This window comes from Canis lupus, chromosome 7 (genome assembly GCF_048164855.1).
Source record: "Canis lupus baileyi chromosome 7, mCanLup2.hap1, whole genome shotgun sequence".
NCBI classification, from domain to species: Eukaryota; Metazoa; Chordata; class Mammalia; order Carnivora; family Canidae; genus Canis; species Canis lupus.
In genome coordinates, this window is record NC_132844.1 from 44,277,480 (window position 1) to 44,302,197 (window position 24,718).

The 24,718-nt window shown below is 33.5% G+C and overlaps 1 protein-coding gene across 1 annotated transcript in view; it reads left to right on the plus strand.

Annotated features, from left to right (window-relative positions):
- EYS (eyes shut homolog) overlaps nt 1-24,718 on the plus strand; it is a 1,513,100-nt gene that overhangs the window by 417,931 nt on the left and 1,070,451 nt on the right. The window contains exon 11 of the mRNA XM_072832461.1: nt 6,654-6,775. Coding sequence (XP_072688562.1) covers nt 6,654-6,775 — 122 coding nt within the window. The remainder of the gene's footprint in view (nt 1-6,653; nt 6,776-24,718) is intronic.

Below are 24,718 nucleotides of genomic sequence, written 5' to 3' on the forward strand. Positions count from 1 at the left end.
TTTGTATGGTGTAAGAAAGTGGTCCAGTTTCATTCTTTTGCATGTAGCTGTCCAGTTTTCTGAATACCATTTGTTGAAAACACTGTCTTTTCTCCATTGGATATTCTTACTCCTTTGTTGATGATTAATTGACCATATAATTGTGGGTTTATTTCTGGGTTTTCTATTCTGTTTCATTGATTTATATGTTTATTTTTGTGCCAGGATCATACTCTTTGATTACTACAGTTTTGGAGTATATCCTGAAATCTGGAAATGTGACACCTTCAGTTTTGTTCTTTTTCAAGATTTCTTCAGCTATTCAAGGTCTTTTATGGTTCCATGCAAATTTTAGGATTTTTTGTTCTAGTCTTATGAAAGATGCTATTGGTATTTTGATAGGGATTGCATTAAATGTATAGATTGCTTTGGATAGTACGGATGTTCTAACAATATTTGTTATCTCAATCCATGAGCACTTCACACTTCATTAAGTCAGAGCTTCCCAAGATAATTTCTCTTTTGACTGACTCAAAATCATTAGATCAGGTGACTTTAATTATTTCTACATACCCTTTCTTTAATATAATATAACATAATAATCAAAGTGATATTTCATGGCATTCACAAATCTCACCCATACTCAAAGGTAGAGGATTCTACAGGCTATTTATCCAGGGGGTGAGGACCAGAGACCGTATTAGAATTCTTCCTCCTACAGTGATTACTTAGCATGAGAAATTGACCACATCTATCCCTTATTACACTGTATTGATTTACTTGCTTATATGAACCCACATTGTTTATAACCCTACCTTCTATCTCATTGCTTGACACCTAGTAGGAACTCATCAAGCATTTATATAGTGAATTAGTATACAAATCAACATGATGTTCAAGGTACAGTGAACTCATGTGTATTCCATAAAAGAGAATATCATGAGAGTCTTCTCAAATACAAGTATGAATTATTGTTCAGCAATCTAATGGATTATATACACACAACAATTTATGAAAGAGGCAGGCTAAATTAGCTTCTCACTAGCAAAGCACAACATCTATTCTTACAATTAAATATTTAGAAGTAGGTAATTAGAAAGAAGGGCTTGCATGAGAACTTTTTGTTAAGGATAATTCATTGTTTTATGTGTTTCTGGTAGATTTTGTACAATGCCATTTCTCTTATTTTGTAAAGCAAATACTTTAATTATGATAAAACAGTATCTAGGAATGCACCATTTGCCATATACTTCAATTTCATAATGTTTTAAGAAAGAAGAGTCCTTGTTCCTGTTTGAATTCTCCACACTACTTACCGTAGCTCTTGAAAAGAAAAATCCTCTTAATAATTGCTTTTTATTTGAAGGAAATAATTTGTTTCTATGCTCTTTGGAAGTAGTTTTTGTTTTTACTTATTTTCCTGTACTTAGAAACTTGAAATACTGGGTGTCTATTCAACTTGGTACGATTTCTATTGCTCTTATTTTATGAACACTATATTACTTTGAGTCTTTCACTGTATACATTGTTGATGTCTTCAGCAGCTTCTAAGATTATCTTGATAACAAGAAAAAGAAAAGTTGGGAGGGCCAGAGGGATTCTGAGATTTTAAAATTTATCCAACTACTACTATACTTCTAAACTTTAAAAACCTCATCTCTTATCCCAGTTTGTTTTATTTTCTCTTCATCCCTATAGTTGTGGAGTTACTAAAAAAAATCAGAGTGGTTAAAAGGCTTAATGATCACTGGATATTTTCTTCTTTGAGATATTCAGCCAGGCACTTGTAAAAGCTATGTTTGTACAAATATGGTACACATTTTGATGAATGAATACTATTATTTAAATACTTTCCAAATAGCTAATATACAAATATTTTTTACTATGTCTGGAAAACTGACACTTGAATAATGACTTTGCTCTGTTGAACAGCTTTAGTGCTTGTTTATGCTTCACTTTTTGTTTGCTATGTATTCCCTTGGGTCAACCATCTTATTTCTTATCTCCAAATACTTGCGTATATTTTACCCAATAACAATTGCTTTATCTAGTTACATTCTCTGAATAAAAAGTAAAATTTAGTTTCAGGGTTGAGGTGTTACTCTTAAGATTAAAACCTTATTAAAATGTTCTTTTTTCATTGTTTACTTGTTTTGAGAATAGCAACAAATCCATTAAGCAAAGCTTATAGTGATAGCAGCAGCCTCTAGGGCACCAGGCAAACAAAAACAAAAACAAAAAACACAGGGAGCATCACTCATCAATAACGTACTTTTTAAAATTGCAATGTCTTCAGAACACATTATTGAACAAGAGGTAAAGAAACAAAATGGTATTTTTAAAAATGCTGTCACTTAACGTTGCTGCCTGCTGGTGCTTTGTTAGATGAAGCATTGAAATCATAAATAAAAAAATATATATATAAAAAATAAAAAATAAAAAAATAAAAAAAAGAAATCATAAATAGCGTTTCTTTCTTAAGTTGTAATGTAGACAGAGAGAATCACAATGATAATATTGAATAAAATTATGAGTCATTGCCTAGAGACTAAGTCAAATGCATTTATGCAAACACATGCCAGGTAAGTGACAGTAGTTGTAGAGATTTGTTTATTAAGTAAGCACTGACACTCTGATTCTTCTCTTTCAGATGCTTACCATGATTTTGGACCTTGTGAGGCTAGTGATCCTTGTGAAAATGGTGCTGTGTGTAGAAAAAAAATGGATCCAGAAATATCTCCTCTTGGGTACCAGTGCCAATGTAGTAAAGGCTTTACAGGTCCACACTGTGAGATCAACGTCAATGAGTGCAGCTCCAACCCTTGCTTGCATGGATATTGCTATGACAGTGAGTTCAGTCACAGCAATTCTTGCAGAGTAATCTAACTTAGAATCTGACATAGTAATGGAATAACTCAGTATGCAACCTTAATTATTTACTAATTTTACCCTGTCATGAATATCAAAGCCAATCCCAGGTGTTTTCATAAAATACCCCCACATATAATGAATTCATTTACATTTTTGTGAGTAATAATGATATCAAATGAGAAAATTTAATGAGATGTGAGTTCTGTGTTCTGATGTTAGAATTAGCCATTTTAAAATTATTTTTAAATAGTATTTATACGTAGGAGGGGCACTATTTACAGTGATTTAAAATAAATCATTATTTTATCACATCTGTTACACAAACACAGACACAGACACACACAGACACACACATATTTCCCCCTACCAAATATGTATTACTGAAGAAATTTAAACTTATAGAGAAAAAAGAAGACAGAAGAAGAAAAGGAAAAAGCAGAAGACGGAAGGGGAGAAAGAAGAAAAAGAAGAAATATTGAATATGAGAACATGGTTTTTGAAATGGAATAACATACGGATAATTTGAAATAGATAACTTTTGTTGAGACACAGGAGAAACAGGTCATGAAATAGCCCTGTGAACTGGATACAATGAATGGATGTGAAGGGGAAAAAAGAGTAAGCTAGAAGGATGTTGACCAAAACACTCCATTTTATTTTGTTTTATTGTATCTCCTTTAAATTTTATGTGATCCTTTGCTCAATGAATGGTTAATATAATCTGTGAAAAAGTACATTTTGAAGGAAAGTCGTTTTATCTTGAAATGATATAATTTAACTGAAGTTATGAATTATTTTCTTTAAACTAATGCTTTGTAAATGCATGTCAGTAAGGAGCATAATTTTTTTTTTTCCAAATTGAATGAAGCAGCCCAAGTTTAAAACAACAGGTAGTAGAGGGGTCCTCGCAAACTGGAATATCCATCTAGATATAATAGTATTAACTTTTCTGACACTATGACAGCTAAGCAAAAATATATTTTGGGGCTATGGGCCACCTGTTTGCTACTCTTCATTTGAACCAACATTATCATCATTTTCTTTTTTCTTCTTTTTTTTTTCCTGATTTTGTCACTGTAAATATTATGTGACAATTTGAAATTCTCCAATTACCTTGAACTAAGTCACTATTATCATATTTCTGACCTCAAACCCATAGGTATTTGGGGATGCTGGGAATGACTCTTGAATTTTTATGTTCACTATAAAATAAGGAAGGGACAGAATAGAATGCCTCAGTGGTTAGAAACCCTTCAAATCTAGGAAGCCATAGAATAATGGTTATATAGGGTTATATATGGGGCAGTTCTGATATAATCTGAGTGACATATTTATGACGTGCATATGATTTTTATAAGTTGTATAAAGTTTAGGCTATATTGTATGCTAAAACTAATATTACACTGTATGCTAACTACCTGGAACTTAAATAAAAATAAAAATAAATAAATAGTAAAAAAGAAGAAAAAGGGCCTAAAATATTTTAAATCATAATTCCTTATACAATAAGAAAACATAATTTTCAAATATGCTACTTATACTTACTTCAATGTTACCTGTTAAGATTTTGGAGGTCATACGTAATATATTATGGAAAATGTAAACTTTGAGTATCTGATATATAAAACTATTTCATAATAGAATTAGCCATGGTATATTTTGGACCTCATCCAAGGAGATTTAACAACCACCAGAGAACCAAAACATTTATTAAAAATTAGATCAGACATGTAAACTGATATCAGCATAAATCTAAGATATTATATTCTTAATACTTTCTCAAATATAAAATAGTTTGGGAAGCCAAACTTCTTGAATTCAAGTTAACAGTATTAATTATGTAACTATATATAAGAAACAATTATTAATATGTAAATATGAAACTGTAAATCTCAAGCACGTGTTTACCACATTGACAATGTATTATTAAAATATCTTTATTTTCACAATGAAATTTTATCATATCAGAAGCTTTGCTTCAGTACACTAATCTATGATGTTTAGTGCATATTAAGTTTTAAACTAATAGTACATCCAAATTCATGCAGGGTTTATCTAATGAAAATTTCAATTCAAATCGGAGTATGGAATATTTATAAACAAGAACTAATAAAAATAGTGACTGTATTTTCTGATAAAAAGAAAATAACACCAAAACAAGGCAATATGCTTCAAAATTATTTCCTGAAAAAATGATGATATCATATACTCCATAGTTAAGTTAGGTGTGAGGAAAAAAACAAAAAGCAAAACAACAACAACAAAAAACATTTTTTATTGTTTTAAATTTCAAACAAATTATGATTGTTCATTTGTTTACTTATTTTACCTATGACATCCAGTCTAATTCCCCAGGCTTACATCTAGCTTCTGTTCTTAGCTTAGCCCAGAACAGTCAACATTCAAAAAGCATATTTCTTAATAATAAATGCAAGCTTTATTTCCTAAAACCAATCTCTATCTTTCAAACCCTTTGCTAATTTAGTTATCTATTGTTGTTTTTCTTTTAAAATAATTCATCGATATGTTGGCAAATTGAATTTATTTTTTAAAAATGGCAAATTAAAAAATAAAATAAAAAAATTCATCCATCTGCAAAGAATATCTCTGTCTAAACAGAAAGTTAATTTGACTCTAGTTTTTTATTACTTGCCATTCTGTGCCAGTATCCAAACTTGAATTTATAATTATAAACATTTTTTAAAACATCATTATACTTTATGATATCCTACAATGTCTTAATTATATATTATATAACATTTGATTTTAATTCATTAACATATATAATGCCATATATAATAAATAAGGCAAACACAATTGATCCCATTTTGCCTCAATAATTTATTTACAGCTGTACTTGTTTATTATTATTTTGATTCAATGGGACGCTATAAGTTAGGATGCCACATGAAGAAAGTAAAATATAATAGTAGTAAAATCCTGTTTAAAGAGCTGCCATTCTTGTGTCTCCCTCGTCTCTTTTGACAGCTGTGAGCTGGTTTTCTTTAAAAGCCCAGGTACACATGCTATTCAGAAGCACAGCTGCAGAAATCTAGAAGCCAGCAAATACCGCACAGTGTATTGAAAACCTCAATGTTTAATGAGAGTACATGCACAGAGGTGGAGTGGTGTAGGCTACATGGTAAATCATAGGGGTAATGAAGAATCCAGGGACTGACTAGAAGCAGCCATAGATATGTTCTTACTTCAACTACAATTTATGCTGTCACCACTTCCTTGAGATGCTTCAGAAACTGTTCTTTTTCTATCATTAATGATAAAATAGAGGACAGATTCTGATTATTACTTTCAAAAGATCATGATGAAATGTGAAAGCTCTTTTTAACTAAGGCTTAAGTAGTTCAATATCAACTTTCAGATCACTACCCACTTTAATGTACCTTGTCACACAAAAAACTTTAACGAGTTAACTTCTGGTTTATTAAACCTAAAACACTTGAGGAAAAGTTAATTGATGTAAAAGTAACCTATTTATCACCTGTATTATTTCCTGGCAAATAAAAGAAAGGGAGAGAAGAGGAAGAAAATTGGATGTTATCATTTTGCTTTGCAAACTGTTACCAAATGTTTATTGTAATTGTTCTTATTTTAAATTAAAGTTTTAGTTAAATAGAATGGAGAAAAATAGTTACTTAGAAAATATTGTTGAGAGAGCTGTGAATTCACATTTTCTTTGATTAAAAGTGAAATGCATTTAGTTGAATACAATATTCTTTAAAATAATTAGCATTACCCAGATCATTACTAAAAGGATATGATTTTCTCTTATCTCTTGTTCTCAGTGGTTAATGGCTTCTCCTGCTTATGCAATCCGGGTTTTGCTGGCCTGAGATGTGAACAGGACATTGATGACTGCATCCTGAATGCCTGTGAGCACAATTCTACCTGCAAAGATCTGCATCTCGTTAGTATCCATGAATATTACTAATGTATCTTAATGTGAGCTAGTATAAATTAACTCCTACAAATATAGTTAACATTTGTATGTGGGTCATGTTAGTATATATATATATATATATACTTATTAAGATGAGAAAACAGAAACTCAAGCAGTATTATTTCTTTTTTAATTATTTATTTATGATAGTCACACACACAGAGAGAGAGAGGCAGAGACATAGGCAGAGGGAGAAGCAGGCTCCATGCACAGGAAGCCCGACGTGGAATTCGATCCCGGGTCTCCAGGATCGTGCCCTGGGCCAAAGGCAGGCGCCAAACCATTGCGCCACCCAGGGATCCCCAAGCAGTATTATTTTAATGTAATAAGTGTTTTATTCATAACTATAGGTAGGTTGATGTAAATATTATAAAACAGTAAAATCATTCTTTGCATTCACAATTCTTGGTAGAATTTGTGTAAAATTTCACAAATTATTCAAAAAATTGACTTTAGTCTTTTGTCTAATGTCAAAATAAGACATTAGTCTTATATGCACTGATTTTATATAATTCAAGATACTACATACACAATATATTTCATTGACATTTATAATCTTAAATTTTATTTTGCTTTCTGTCTGGTGTTGTGTATTTCCATCATTTCCTTCATTCATCTGTGTTGGTGCTGTCCCTTCAGTACATATCCATTTGTCATCACCTTTGTCACAAGCATGTGCCATTCTGCCTTAAACGGACTGTGACACAGTTGGCAAATCAATGGGATCCCTTCAGGCTTCTCATTTTTCAGAAATCCTGACATAAAAAATATCTACTCAATGTGGATTCACTGACTGGCTTCAGAAAATAAATGACATACAACACAGGTTAATGCCTCAATACTAGTATAAGCTTATAGTTTATCCTTTAGCAACAAAGTTGATTTTGACCAAAGGACTGCACTAGTTGAAGTTAGAAGAAAATGCTTTGAAAAACAGACTTCTTTTCATTGACATATTTTGACTATCAGTTCATTTACATTGTTTGTTTCTACAATGAAAGGCTAATTTGTGGCAAATTGTTTCTTTCCCACAAGGAAGGCTGGTATCTAAATAGAGAATTAGAATTAACATTTAGAGGGCTGGAGACCAGAAACATTTAGAAGGCTAGGGAGGGTGCATCAGTTACCAAGCTACAATATAGGTAGAATACTGGCCATGTTGCTTTGTTTTTATTCAGATGCTTTGACTTGAGCAGTCATGCTTACTCCATCCCATTTTTGTGAACTTCTAAAGGGATGGGCATGTGACTCTATGCTGGTCTCTGAGATGAGTGGAGTTCTTTCTGGGGAAAGCTTTCCCCACTAGTGTATCTTCACTGGTATATCCTCACCAGATATAAGTAAAAGGCAGGTGTGACCTCTTCTAGACTTACTAACATCTAGATTTTACACATGTAATTACTATTGCCATTTTCAGACCCTGAGGAAGGGAGTGGGGTGCTGCCTAATGATAAGTAACCTTGAAGGCAGCAGAGCCGAGAGACAAAAGAAATTTGGTTGTGGATCAGTTGTCGAACTCCTGACTGAAACCCCCTGGGTTTAATTATGTGAGATCACTCAGGGCTTATTTTTTAATATGGCTTGAGCCAGAGTTCCTTTGACTTACAGTAAATCATTTAGTTTCCATAATGGGGTTAAGCTTTATTTTAGCCTATGATTTCAGTGATAATTTCAGCAATAATAGTTCATTATAGTAGAAAGAACTTCATACCCCAAAATATAAGATTCTACTTCTGGAGCTGACCTTGCCACAGCTTACTGTGTGATACTAAGCCAGTTGTTTGACAAGTTAAAGTCTGTAGCTTTAGAAAGTATATCATATCAAGTAATAGAGCTTCAAAGTATAGTATTTTCTCACTTATTTATTTTATAAATTGCCAGTTAGAAGCTATTCAAACTAACTTTAGACTAGTATTAGTTTAAAATCTTGACTCCTAATTCCAGAAACTCTTATAATAAGAATAAAGAAAAATACTAATTTTGAAAAAGTGGGACTCACAGAAACAGAGAGTAGAATAGTGGTTAACAGCAGCTGGAGGGTGGGGGAAATAGGCAGATGCTAGTCAAGGGCACAAGCCTTCCATTGTAAGATGAATAAACTGTAGAGATCTAATGTACAGCATGGTAACTATAGTTAATAGTACTATATTGTACACTTGAAATCTGCTAAGAGAGTAGACCTAAAGCATTCTCAGCACACACACACACCCAGACACACGGTGACTATGTGATGAGATGAATGTGTTAATTAACTTTATTGTAGTAAGCATTTCAAATGTATACATATGTCATCAGGTGTCAAGGACCCTGTTCTCAGGCAGGATGTTAAAAGGCCTTTCCTTTGGTATATATATATAGGGTTTGAGCACAGAAACCTGTTAAGTATTATACCAATATTATGTGAAATATTGCATTTTTGTGTAGGAATAAATAGTATGTAATTAAATATATATATTTAATTATGATAAATAGGGGAAAAAGCAGATAGAGCTGAAAACTCCTGGTTTTGAAATAAAGCCTGGCTAAAATAGGCAACATAAATAATTATAATAAAGCAAGGTCCAGTCTGAGTTTCATATTGGCTGTTATTTACCAACATATTGGAAAAAGACAAACCTTGAAATGCTAAAAGCTTTGAAGTAGAAAAGGGAAAGAAAGACATGGAAGATGATATTTCTGCAAAATTTTTAATGATTGTGATAAACAGAAAGATTACTCTATTCAATCTATAAGGTACTCATGTTCGGCTGTAATAGTCATCAACCTGCTTTGTTTTTATTTATTTATTTTTTTTCCTGAGCGGAACTCTCCAAACCAACCAAGGCACTGAATCTTTTTTTGAACTTGATATAGGTGAGGCTTTAAATGAACACTTTTACATTTGCAGCATTTCTTTAGGATTATATGTAGCATCATGAATGTGAGTTTAGATAAAAAGCAGAAAATCACAGGACTTTGAAACCAGGATGAGAAATATTTTGTAACAATGAGCCAGTTTTCTTCTTCTCCTCCTCCTCCTCCTCCTCCTCCTCCTCCTCCTCCTCCTCCTCCTCCTCCTCCTCCTCCTCCTTCTTCTTCTTCTTCTTCTTCTTCTTCTTCTTCTTCTTCTTCTTCTTCTTCTTCTTCTTCTTCCAGTTTTCTTCTTTTCCTTCTTTATGGTCCAGTAAATCTAGAAAACAATGAAAGAAAAAAAAAGAAAATTTTCAATGCTTAGCACATAATAAGACATAAATGTTAAGAATGGTTAGAATCAGGGCAGCCCTGGTGGCACAGCTGTTTAGTGCCGCCTGCAGCCCAGGGTGTTATCCTGTAGACCCTAGATGGAGTCCCACGTCAGGCTCCCTGCATGGAGCCTGCTTCTCCCTCTGTCTGGGTCTCTGCCTCTCTCTCTCTCTGCATCTCTATGAATAAATAAATAAAATCTTAAAAAAAAAGAATGGTTAGAATCAGCTTTATTCTCCCATGTAAACTTCTTAGGTATATTCAAGAATAAATATTTCTTTGTGGTTACTTAAATATATGTGACCAAATTATTCAAGTGTTTTCCCTTCTCATTTTACTTTCATTGTCCTCTGTGTCTTACATGAATAATGAATGCTTAATTTTGATAACAGCAGAAGAAACAAAACTAGTGTAGTAGAACTAACATTCAGAAAGGACAGAGTTTTCATTCATATACAACCAGGTTAAAATTTACACATATTATGTATACTAGTATACAACAGATATTAATTTTCTGCCAAATACTCTGGTGCAAAAAACAAACTGAATTTATGTGTTTTCTGGTAAAAAATAAAACTGCCTTTACCTTCACCACCATATGGTTGAAAAATCCATGTTAGTAATTTGAGAGTTGCCCATTTCCTCCCTTTGGGATTAGAGCATAAATGCTGAAGGTTGCCCAAGCCAAGATCAGAAGGGAATAGCCTCTCCTCCTTCATTCATCTTGGCTGCTACTGAAATGCCCATTTTGTCATTCCAATGCTCCTTTCAAATATGGGTTGATCTGCCAAATGATTCCAATCCCTTCACACCAAATTTGGCTCCCAGAACCTTCTCTGTATCTCTCAAGTGCATGGTACTTAGTTAATTACTAGTGAGGTCCCAGTTGTCCCTTCAGTACATCCAATTGGAACCACTAAAACCTCAGGTTCTGTTCTGTCTCTAGTATTACAAACCCTCCATCAGTGTGGAATTACTCCAACTGTTCTCTGTCCAAATACAAAAGCCTTCATTTCTTTCATGCCCTCCTTTTCCATAAAGATTTGCTTAATCTTGCTTGATGGAAATTAACAGAAAATCTGATTTAGGGTCAGAGCTAGGGAGCTCTAAAATTCTTCAAACACAGAGAACCGCCTAATACTCCTTGATAGAGAAAAGAAAAAACAATCATTATTGTAGCAAAAAAAGATAGTAACAAACTTTATTATCAATAATTTCTGTTATATAGGAACATAATAAATTTTATCTAATCTCAAATGTTTTAGCTCTTATATATTATCTCTACTATAGCTGTGTTTTATACTAATACTGCTTTTAAGTCATGCGTCCTATAGAATACCATCTGAAATATTAAACCTCAAGAAAAATAATTTTTCCTTATTCATTTTTCATAACCTAATTAAGTTAAACATCTTGTAAGTTTTGAGTAACTTAAAAGGGTAGCAAGAACATTTGGACATTGTCTGATTTTGATAGGGATTTGTTCAGTGACTTACTGCAAGTCACAACTTAGTGGAACCACAAAATGAAGAAATGTTGGAATAGTCACTCAGATCCCCTCAATATGCCACTAATTTATTAATTTAAGAAAAATATAGCTTTATATTTCATTTAAATAACATTATATGGTGCCTGGGTTGCTCAGTGGTTGATCCTTTGGCTCAGACCTGGGATTGAGTTCTGCATCAGGCTCCCTGTAGGGAGCCTGCTTCTCCCTTTGCCTCTGTCTCTGCCTCTCTCACTGTGTCTCTCATGAATAAATAAATATTTTTTTAAAAAAAAATACCAGAATATATGTAAACAAGTATCTATGACTGCACTTTTTAGTTGAATTATCAGTTTCTGCAATAAAATCAAAGAGTTGTATACAATGGTCCTTTTCCAGGGTGTTGCCTTTAAAAATGCACATGCTTAAAATTCTGATTCAGTAGATAGATCCATCTGGCACCTGGATAACTTATAATTTCTCGTGATTTTAATTTGTATTTCTATTTGAAAATCACTGGACTGGGTATCTAGACAGCACTTTCTAGCTATAAACATCTGTAATATTGGAGGTGGAGCACAGAGGTTTTTACTTCATGTGTACTGACAGCTCATAATTTAGCACCTTAAAAGAGAAGTAAAGGGCAGCCCGGGTGGCTCGGTGGTTTAGTGCTGCCTTCAGCCCAGGGCCTGATCCTGGATACCTGGATCGAGACCCACATCCGGCTCCCTGAATGGAGCCTACTTCTCCCTCTGCTTGTTCTTGCCTCTCTCTCTCTCTGTGTGTGTCTCTCATGAATAAGTGAATAAAATCTTAAAAAAAAAAAAAAGGAGAAGTAAAGGGTGGTCTGAAAAACCAAGAGTTTTATCCTCTTGAGTTTTTAGAAGTGTGTATCATTGCATCTTCTCTACTGGATTCTCCCATTGTTTTAGTGCTTTGTTTTTAAGACAAAAGGAATAAATCTAAATTTTCCTTTCCAACCCTTTTGTGAGGGAGATAATAATATATTGTTTCCTCCTCACTTGTAAAAACTTAATGATATGTTTCTCTCTTTATGTAACTGACATTTGCTAATCAGAAAATCTATGCATAAATTATAGTTTTTAATAGACGATGGGTATAATGGTTCAACTAATTTTTAGGGTATTAAAAATAATCATTAACTGATTAATTATATTCCAGAAGTTCAGTTAAGTCTTTTGATCAACTTGATTAGTTGCAACATCTTCAGTAGTGAATGTATAGCCAAAAGTTTAATCTAAATATTGAGGCATTAGCTAACAACCTAAAACATTGTTAAAAAAGACATTGCAATGATTAGGTAACACAAAATGAAGACCTTTGGCCATGTACATTCTAAATAACCTACTTTTGTTTATGTAGAGTAAAATCTGCCCTTTTTTGTTGCCCAGATCTCTACCTTTCATTATACAGATCCTTACTTAAGGATTTACTGAGAATGACTTAACATTACATTTAAGAAAGTGGTTCATTATGATGGGGATCAGTTTTCTATTGTTTCTACAATAGAGCAGACAATAGAATTGTTTTCCTTGTATAATCCAAGACTAATATAAAAATTTAGTTCATTCATTTTATGCCTTGTGTAATTCTTTCAACATATTCCCCTCGACAGTAAATTTTGATCACAGTTAATGTATATCTGAAGTATCCCATTTCTTCCCCTCTAATCTGTTGTTTTGAATCCATCATGGCTTTGAAACAGATAACCAAATCTGTTAAGATTATATGCAAAGTAAAAGTAAATGGAACCTGAGAATATATTTACTGATCCACTTGAGAATATATTTACTGATCCACTTGAGTAAAGACATACATGAACTTTAATGACTTTAGACTTGTAAAATCTATTTTGGAAGCTCAGACATATTTTCCCTTCTTTCTTATTCTAAGACTCATTACAGAGAAGTGAGATTTACAGATGGCTGAATTTTGAGGTTTAAGAAATCTATCAAGCAGAACTGAATTTCATAAATACTGTGTGGGAATGTAACTGATCAGAGAGAGGAATTTTCCATTTTCAGACTCTTTAATAAAAATGGAGCATTCACAGAAATAATCCAGCTTAAAAAATAATTTAGAACTGAATGAATACCATTTGCATTGCCAATAGTAGCCAAAAATACATTAATAAATGGGTTTATTTTCAAAGAATTATGAGACAGATTAAGTTTTAACTTATTTCAATAAAACATTGTGTTGTACTTTTATATTATTTGTTATTTTTACATGACTATATGATTCAACTCTAGGCTTCACAATTTATATCTGAGAATTTAGTGGATAGTAACAGTCCAAAATAATTTAATTTTTTTCTTAGAAACCATCCTTCCTGACACTTGGATAGATGCCATTTTTAACTGGTTGTGTTTTAAAAACTATTAGGTTGTATTTATATACTCTTTCTAAGAAGATAGTAAGAGAAACACACCCACAGCTACACACACAAGAGCAAGTTGACTTCAATAATTTATTATTAACTGACAAGAACAATGGTCAAAGGATAGTAAATCTTGCATCTCCATCAGTAAAGAGCTCTAGTATTCCTAACTATGTCATCATAACTCCCCATTTGTCTATGAAGAATTTATCAATAGTGGAAATTCTAAGAAACTTTGAATTAATAAGTGGTTATATATTTGTGGAAAAAAGTATATGTGCAAATGTATATGCACACGTATGTGCACATACACAGAAAAAAGAATATATCATTTCTCTTTACTTTTTGGCCAACCATCCTAGTTTAAACAGAAATCAAGAGCCTTCGAAAAACAAGCTCTGGAGCTAGGTCAAATAATATTTAAACTTATCTTCGTTATAATATGTACATATTAATTAGAGCTCAAAGATAAATAGCCTCTTTATGTAAATTGATGAAAAACTTTGGTTTGAAATAATAGTGGCCCGTGGCATCATCTTGATAATGATAGGGTTAAATTTTGCAGTATGCCCTTAAAAACCACAAGGCAGCAAGTACAAAAGAGGATGAGCTTTTGAGATTGCTAGCCTTGCCTTCACTATCTATGTTACCTTGAACAAGTCACTTAATCTTTCTAAGCCTCAATTAGTTCCCTTTAATAATGGACATATTAATAGCAACTTTGTTATGGACATATTAATAGCAGAGTTGTTATGAAGATGAGGTGAGACACTGCCTATAAAATGTTTTACATAGTACCTGCCACATATAAAGCAATTAAGAAATAAATGCCATGTTCATGATGATGATAATGATGATTTAAATGTGGAGAGACAGAGAGACAGGTGGAGAGGTAGGGGAAAAGGGAGTAGGAGGGAGGGAGGAAGAAAGAGGAGAAAGAAAATAAAGGAAAATGTATAAATGAATGAATGAACTGAAGAAATATTTTTATCTCTTTAACTATTTTTAGATTTTTTCAAAGAGTATGAAACCCTTGGAGTTTGTACTCATGCCAAGGTTCCAGAGATTTGGCAGCAACTAGTAGCTTTTGTTTTACCTGATTTCAGGCTGTTGGGAGCCACTTTTTAGAGCTTGCAATGAGATTACTACATTTCTGGTGAAAAACTGCATCTGATAGACACAAAGCAAAACACTTTGGCCTGATCCCTCTCTCTTCAGGCATCAAGCCTTTAATCTAACTAACGTCACTTAAATCTTCTCAGTCCCATGGTCTTCCAGGTCAGTTCTCCTGATTTAAGTTATTGGCCTCTCCTGCCTTCTCAGAGTAAGAAAACCTCCCTTCATCAAACTGCTGTGCTTAAGAGAGTGAGACAAAAAATTTATCTTCTGTGCTTAAAAAATTTTGAAACAAAAACTCAAAAGAGACCAATGTGATTCACATGAATATAAATGTCAATGAGTATTTGAACATATGGACATAGATATAGACATAGACTCTATAGACATAGAGTGTTATTACTGATTCTGGGACTTTTAAAAATATTACAGTGAAGGGCTAATTGCTTATCGAAAATGTAGATACCACTTTTTTTCCTGTAGTTTGCCTTTCCAGGACTGCTTTTTCAGTGGCATATCATAGAAGATGTATTATACAAAGAAAAATCATAAGGCTCATGGCCACACAGTAATATACAGCAGTTTGAGCAGGTCTGCAGGTCACGTAATTGTCTCAAGATTCTCTTTCTGTCCAAGACCATGCTGCACCTCTGAAAGTAACATAGCTTGAGTGCAGTTGCCCACAGGACTTATACAACTAGGTAGGACGAGAATCCCAAAAGCAAGTCCGTATTTCAAACACCTTGCAATACATCACAATCACCTGTGCCATTTCTAAAAATACTTGTTTATTTGAGAATTCTGACATACTAAATTGGAAGTGAGGCCTGAGCCTCTGTATTTTTAAGATACTGCCCTGAAGATTCACATGAAGAGCCCTATTTTATACAAATTGGGCGATCCATGTTCATTGGGTGGCATGGAGAAGGGACAGCCATGGCAATAGTTTATGTCTGTAAGCCTCCTCTTGGAGAACTGAGCACCCAGCCAATGCTAATCTGCACCTGAAGCTTGCACTGAGAGGTGTCTTAAGAGTTGTTGGGAGGACAGCTTGATTCAGGGAATGGTCCTATCAACGTGTGATAGGATACAGCTACAGAGCCTAACTTTACATCTCAGCTTCTCATCTACAGAATACTTGGGTCCAAGGAGAATTTATAACTAGAATTCTAAGAAGTAAATTTAGGATTAAGACAGAGAATTAGGGACTCCTGGGTGGCTCAGCAGTTGAGCATCTGCCTTATGCTAAGGGCGTGATCCCAGGTCTGGGGATTGAGTCCCACATCGGGCTCCCTGTGAGGAGCCTGCTTCCCCTTCTGCCTATGTCTCTGCCTCTCTGTGTGTCTTTCATGAATAAATAAAATATTTTTAAAAACAATAAGAGAATTAATATGCTAAACATTTCTTTCTCTCTCAAATGGGAACTTTTTATGGAAAAATGGAAAAAGTGCTATCCTTGGCTAGTTCTGATGAGCTATTTCAGAAGTCCTTGTCATCGAGGACATGGCTGCTAAGAGACATTGGTTGGTGTGGAAAGAGCCTGCAAACGCATTAAGGGACATTGTTGAGGATTTACTTGAAAGGCTGTTGAACAGAATGGGGCCTTAAGGATTTTCCCAGAATATACAGTCTTTACTAAACATAAAGCTTGTAGGATATTTGGTATTTGAAAATGTGATGTCTACCTATTGCTATCTAGTGAGATTTTCCTCCAAGATTTGGGTGGGAGCTTCAGGTACGATTTATATATGAGGCACACTTGACACTTAATGCTACAAGCAGCCTGGCATAGGCCGAAGACAGCTGTTCAGTGGGTCTTGGCTTAAGCTTGACAAATAACCAGAGCTGTAGAGGGAATGTTAGTTAGGAAAGGTGGAGTCATTTCATTAGTAGAAATGGAGTAAGAGGAACTTACAGCATCTAGGTACAATTACATTGGACCTAAGAGAGGCAATGAAACACAGGAATGACAGTCTCTAGGCTTATAGGCAGTCTCAAGTTACTAGAACTAGTTACTAGAACTCCTGAACTAGAAATATAGAACTGGAAAATAATTTGCAATCTTAAAACACTTAGCAGCTTTCCTCTTTGGCAGGATACTCAGTCTGGCAAACCTATTCAATGAGAAGCTAATGGCCATGGTAATGGAAACAAGCTATAGTTGAAGAGCTGGAGGCTCAAACTACTTGAAAACTTGGATCAGTTTACCCACCTACTTAATGCTGGTTGTGGGATAGGAAGGGGCTTTGATGGTTACCTCTGTAATTGTGGTTCAATGCATTCGAGAATGTGGCGTGATATCTATATTTGGTCAGTGAGAGATGGGCAGAATTAGAAACAGGTTATGGAGCATAGAAAGCACTCCTGGAGTGGGGATGGGAAATTAAGAAGGACTCTAGAAGGAGGCATGAAGATAAAGCTGAGAGGTGGTGGAAGTGTCGTGAGATGGTAGGAATCTAAGAGAAAATACTCAGAGATACAATGCAGATCGACAACTGCGGTTCTTCAGGACTCAGAGCAGGTACTTATTATAGCCTTGCAACAGATTTTAGAAGTCCAATTTCTATCCTTCAGATGATTAGGAGTATGTCAATTAAATAACCTCAATTTGGAAATTACCCAAGGTGACAGTATAAAATTTATTTATATAGATTAAAGTTTAAATACTAGAATTATTTAGTGAAGACAGGTGTCTCCAGTAAATAATTTTAATTTTAAAGAATAGCATTTCTCACCATTTGGCATTTGAGATATCTTATTAAATGTATGTAAGAATGAATTATTTTTTATAATAGGAAAGGTACTCAGATATTGTGTTTTAAACTAGTTATAAGTATATTTTAATAAGCTAAAAATTTATTCAAAATCTCTATTTTAATTAAAGAAAAACTCAGTTTAACAAGAAGGAGATCATAAAGTCTCCCTTTGCCTTTTTTTGCATTATTAGGAACTGTTATACTGGTAATCAAACATCAAAAGAACCAATGCTTTTGAAACATTTTTCTAAGACTGAACCACTGATCACTTTTCCCACCTGGTATCAATTGCTGCACTTCAGGGGAGAAGAAAGCCATCAGGGAGTTTGCTCTTGCTGTGTTATGGTAGACAGAGGGAGCAGACCAATCTTTTCTTAAAATTTACCAACCCAATTAGCTCTATCAATAGATTTGTCTATCATGTGCCCACCCAAGGTTTTCTTTGATCTTGTGTGATGAATTGAAATAAATATATCCATAATACACTAAAAACTTCACTCTGAGTTTTTAGTATATTTTGATACTCTGAGGAAAACCAAACATACTTTTAAAATAAATGAATTATAACTAAACCTAAAAAAAATTTAAAATTAATACTACATAATTCCAGGGATATGCCTGGGTGGCTTAGTGCTTAAGCGTCTGCCTTCGGCTCAGGGCATGATCCTGGAGGCCGGGATCGAGTCCCACATCAGGCTCCCTGCATGGAGCCTGCTTCTCTCTCTGCCTATGTCTCTGCCTCTCTCTCTCTCTCTCTCTCTGTCTCATGAATAAATAAATAAAATATTTAAAAAATAATAATACACAATTCCAAAAGAATATAATATGTAAAACATTTTTAATTTATTACATATTGTCTAAGTATAATTTGTCCTTTATTATTGTTTCTAAGAGGAGACCATTAGATGAATAAATATCCTGACTCATGCAAATTAAAATTGAAACCAAACTATAGCTAATGTCATTATGATTTATTTATATATGTCTGTAAAACATTTTAGGAATCACCATGAAGTGTTTTATATATACATATATAAAACACATTTTCTAAAGGATCAAAGCAGAGTCAGGATAAGAGTTAAGAGTTTTGAATACATTGGATTTATTTTATACTGCTTTTCCACCCTCCTTTCTGTGAGTGATGAATAAATGTATATAAAATAATGTGATGTAGAAAATGTTATGTGTTATATACAAATATGTACTATTTTGCATACAATATGGAGAGTTTTGGGAAAAAAGTAGATGAAGCATAGGGAATGGAATGAATTATCTTAAATAATGAACCTAGAACCTACTTATAAAGTCTTTGTCTTGTTTATTTATATTTTGTTTTAATAAATTATTTATCATAGTAGAGACTCAAATATACCTTAATTCTATTGTAGGTGGGAATCTAGACTGGCAAGACTCTTTATAGGCCTAAATTGTAGGAAACATAATAGATTAGAAAAGCCTATCTCATATAGAGAGTCTCTCATGAAATAATGACAAATCAAAACTTTGCCTTAGTAAGAAGAGAGATGATATGAATATAAACACTGTGACAAAAAACATGATTCTGGAAAATGTGATATACCAGAAAAACTGAGAATAGGCTGCTGAACAATTGGGGCAGGACAAGAATATGTCCAGTGAGTTAGGACAGACTTCCACAGTTAGTTTTTACCTAAAGTCTCTCAACCTACTTTTAAAAAATACTTGTTCTACACTTGACCTGGAAAACAAATTCAGTCTAAGATTGCCAGACCCAGCAAATAAAAATACATGTGTCTGAAAATTGCATAGGACCCGCTTACACAAAAAGAATAATGAATTTTTACCTGAAATTCAAATTAATTTGGCATCCAATAGTTTACCAAACACAGCAATACAAATGGATCTTATTTGAAGAAATTTATGTATCAATCATTGCATATGCCCACTGTGATGTTCCTGTCTGAAAAAAAAAAAAGTTTATTTTTCTCATAACTCAGATAAGGAGCGTGACTTAATTTAGGTGAAAGAAGATAGAATTCTCCTAGAACCTCTTAGATTGTGGAGAGAAGTATGGAATGATGAAGGACAAGAATGCAAAAAGGAAGGCTCTCTCCCATCCTGTGTACTAGCAATTTAACCAAACGCAACCCGCCCCTGAGGTGCTTACTGATAGGCTTAATTAGTCAGATCCCAAAATAATTTGTTATTTCTTGTTGTTCATGCAATTAACAGAGATCGAAGAGGAGAAATTCTAGCCCTAAGCAAAGTCATAGCATTTATGTAGGTTAAGGCCTCTTCACAGGCTTTTGGTGATTTTTTTTTTTTTTTTGGACAAAGGTCATCTTTAATGGCCATGTGATTTTGTTCTCTATGGTGACCTGTGATTGCATCAGTGCAATGCCACCTATCGGACCTATTTATATAGGGCCTGTCTACATCTGCACATCCATAAAATGAGAGATAATTCTTATCATATATATGTAAAACACAACAGTAGGAAATTTAAAATACGATGTCAAGGGAAAACCCAATTTATATCCATTTCCTTATCTTGAGGAAGAATTACAGATCCCATGAATTTAAAAAAATTTTATAATAGTTTATTGTTTCTTTATATATATTTAAACAAAAATCAGAATGTCCATATATATATATCCTTAAATTTCCAGAAGCTAGGAAAGAAAATTTATTTCTGCTAGCAGAAACTTGTTTTGCTATAATAGGGATAGTGAGTAGTGAGGGGGATAGATGAGAATAAAACCGAGACTGCATCAGAAGAACTCCACCAGGAAAATAGGCCTTAGGCTGTGCTGTAAGATACAGAGTTTGGTTTTCTTTAATGTGCAGAACATTTTATAAATCCACTGTAAGTAAGTTTATAAGAGTGCATATTCATTTCTAATTTAAAATCATGTATCTTCTGACAATCTATAACTAGCTAATTATTTTTTTGCTTTCAAATAATTCCATTGTCTTGTTTTTCTTGTATACTAAGATTAATTACTACATGGTGCTAAGCTACTTTTTTTAAGTTCTGAGAATAACTCATTAATAACACTGTAAAATCTGATTGCAAAACTATTACATCTTCTCTTGTAGACAATTCAGAAAGAGGAGAAGGGGCAATTATTTTTTAGAAATCATTTCAAATCTCACTATGAAAAAGATCATAAAAAAAGAAAAAAAAAGATCATAACCAGCACATTCTATTCCAGGAAATTGTGGAAACTATTGTCAAAAACCTTTTAGTTTCAATTGTTCACTAAACTGTCTCCTCCTTAGAAGATAAGTCATCCAGTGGGATAATCAGTGCAGGATACTTTCATCTTTCCTTTTTCAAGATTTGAAGAGTAAGAACAAAAGTAATTTATCTGGATTCCCAAGGACTGATCTGGCTTTGCAGATTCTTGGTTTTTAGTATCTACTGATTGATCTATAATTGTTTATGCTTGAATTATCTTCTGAAATTTAATATCAGAAATATTTCTTACAAAAATAAGAATGTCCATCTTCTTTAGAATAATCAGGATATTTGGAAAGTCCAGGCCAGACTGTAAGATAGAAGGAATCCCTAGAGTTGGTAGCCTCTACATGGTTTATACAGTGCTCTACTTTGTTGCTTGTTCAGTATACTGATTACTGAGGACCTCTAACAGGTTTCTAATATGCTGTTATCAATCTGACCACTACAAAATAATGACAGCTTGTCTCAAAGACTAGCTTTCCTCTGTTTAATGGTTTTATGAGCTCTCCATTTAAAGAGTGGGCTATAGACTATTCTTCCACTAAGGCCCAAACAGTGAGAAATTACCCATTAATTGGGTCATAACTTAGAAAAAAATAATGAAGAAAGTGTCCTTTACCTTTGGGAAAACCAGCATAGCATGTCCATTTCACAGTAACCTTATTAACCACAGTAACCTCATAGTACAGGGCAAAAGATGCCTGGGTGGTGCAGTTTGTTAAAGTTCTGACTCTTGGTTTTGGCTCAGATGGTAATCTCAGGGTTCTGAGTGAGAGCCCTACCTGGGACTCTGCACTTAGTGTGGAGTTTGCTTCATATTCTATCTCCCTCTTGCTTTGCCCTCCCACTGCTCATGGTCTCTCTCTTTCTCTCTCTCTTTCTCTCTCTCTCTCTTTCTATCAAATAAATAAATACATCTAAAAAAAAAACATGTACTAATACAGGGGAAAGAAAAAGTGGGGGGATCCTTAAATGGGCTTAATAATAGCATTAGAACATCTTTTAAGTAATGATTTAAAACTTTGTGGATAGCATTTTTTTTATTTTATTTTATCCATTTTATGTTGGGAGGATCATCCTCTGTGAGTAGAAACACTGAATACAATGTTGACTTTTGGTGGCAATATTTGTGTGGATTCAAATGAGTGAGTGTATATATATCTGTTACCTATCTGCTTATCCTGACACAAATAGTTCATATACTTCCTCATTTCTTATATTCACACTGAAATATGAGTAGATTAATTGACAAATGCAGTTATCTATCTTTTTTATGTCTTCACTAGAGAAAAAATGCACTGTACTGAGACAGATTCAGTTAATTAAGTCACTCTTATTTCATATTGTACATTATTCTGTTTAGGCAGCATAACAATTCTGTTGACATTTTGCCCATGGGTGACCTCTTTCAAAGCTAATTCCTATTCAGTTGTACTCTGTAAGTGAATCAAAGGATAAAGTATAATATGAACAATTTATCTTTTTAAGGATCCAGAATATCAATGTGAAGGAAAAATAAAACTGACATGAAGTTCATAATGTTATAAAATAAGAACCATTAATTAATGATATCTATTTATTTAATAGATTTATGCTTGACATCTATTTCTCTGGCATAGGCAAGTATCATAAGGATTTTTTTTAAGATTTCTCAAATAGATTTAGTTCTTGTTACTGAAGAACTGGAAAATAAAGATTCTATGAAAATTACATACAAAAAGATAATTACTATTAATAATTGTATTGCGGATTTAATGAAAAGTTGTTAATATATTGAGTATAAATGCAACCCAATAAAATAATTGGATATTTTTGCATAAGCTAGAGTAGATATTTACTATTTTAAGACATCTATCATCAACTCTAAATAATGAAATATCTACTTTAAATTATTATTGTTAATACTTAATAACATTAATTGTTTTTAAGCCCTTCAAAATTATTTTTAAATTACATACATCCATAAAAGTTGAATGTGTCAATTATTATATCAATATATAAATCACCATTAGAATTTTTTTTAATTTTTATTTATTTATGATAGTCACAGAGAGAGAGAGAGAGAGAGGCAGAGACACAGGCAGAGGGAGAAGCAGGCTCCATGCACCGGGAGCCCGATGTGGGATTCAATCCCGGGTCTCCGGGATCGCGACCTGGGCCAAAGGCAGGTGCCAAACCGCTGCGCCACCCAGGGATCCCACCATTAGAATTAATTGCAATAGATGTCCTTATTTTTATTGAGTCAAACTTTCACCAACAGTCTGCAAATTTCTTTGATTTTGATCTCCTATTAATAAAACATTTTGTTCATATATTTCCAAAATATGTTACCAATAAATTATGTATACTCCACTAATAAAGTTATTAAAACATTCACATAATGTTTAGTCATCTAAAAATCTTGCTTATTTAAAAAGTTTTTATACTTTATGAGTACAATGTAGTAAAATGTGCTATCTTCCCTTTTTATTCTTAAGTTTTGCCATAGTAATTTGAAAGCCAACTTCTATTCAGTTTGTTAAAATACTTGATTTTAAGGACTGACCGAGATGAAAAAGATATTATACAGTGGTTCATAGTTAAAAATGGATTAAAGTATTATATTGGTTGTGCTTACTAAATTGTTACATTTACATTTTAACCACACCCACTAAGTATGTAAATCTGTGGAAAGAAAGAGGAGGTATTATTGCTGGCCTAGTCCTCTACTCTTTCCCTTTTCTAACTGCAGATATTACTATGGCCTGATGTTACTAAAATCTATGGTTGCTTGGTTAAAAAGATAACTCTCCTACAGTGAGGTGCTTAATTTATTTATTTTTTAGTCCTTTGGAGACTGTCACTGGTAACATCTGACAAAGCTCTGCCAAGGCCAAAACTGTCTTCTCTGTCATTTACAATTCCCTTCTTGCTGCATTATGCATCCTATCATTCTTTTTCTAACCCAAAGAGGAAACCCTCTTGAACGAATCCCTTTAAAAATGATCTGCCGTATTTTTTCTATGTTTTTGGATTCCACTGCTATTGAGGCAGTATAACAAAGTGGTTAAGGGCCACCTGAGTGGCTCAGTGGCTGAGCATATACCTTTGGCTCAGGGTGTGATCCCAGGGTTCTGGGATCAAGTCCTGCATCAGGCTCCCAGTAGGGAGCCTGCTTTTCCTTCTGCCTATGTTTCTGCCTCTGTGTGTGTATGTGTCTCTCATGAATAAATAAATAAAATCTTAAAAAAAAATAACAAAGTGGTTAAGATACTGGGTCTGAGGCCCGACTACTGTATTCAAACTGTGGCTCAACCATCCACAGTACCTTTGGGATAATTACCTTTATCCGTAGTACCTTTGGGATAATTGTGTCATTCTTCTGGGCTTCAGCTTCCTGAACAATATGAGGAAATGTGTAGACATAGATATGGAAAGAATTGCTATTTTTATGAGTTGATCAGGAAAAGTTAGAAAGTGATATTTAAGGAAAGATCTGAAAAAAGTAGGGGTTATGGCATAAGGATACTTTGGGGAGACTGGTAAAGGTGGAGGAAATCAAATTCTTGAAGGAAGAACATGTTTGGTTCTAAAAATAGAGAGAAATGAAGAAGAGTATGGATAGAAGGGAAAAGATACCCAAGAATGGATGAGTTCAGTAAGAAAGGATGGAGGCAGATGATGACAGTAGGTATGCTCTTATAAAGACTGATTTTAACTCTAAAAG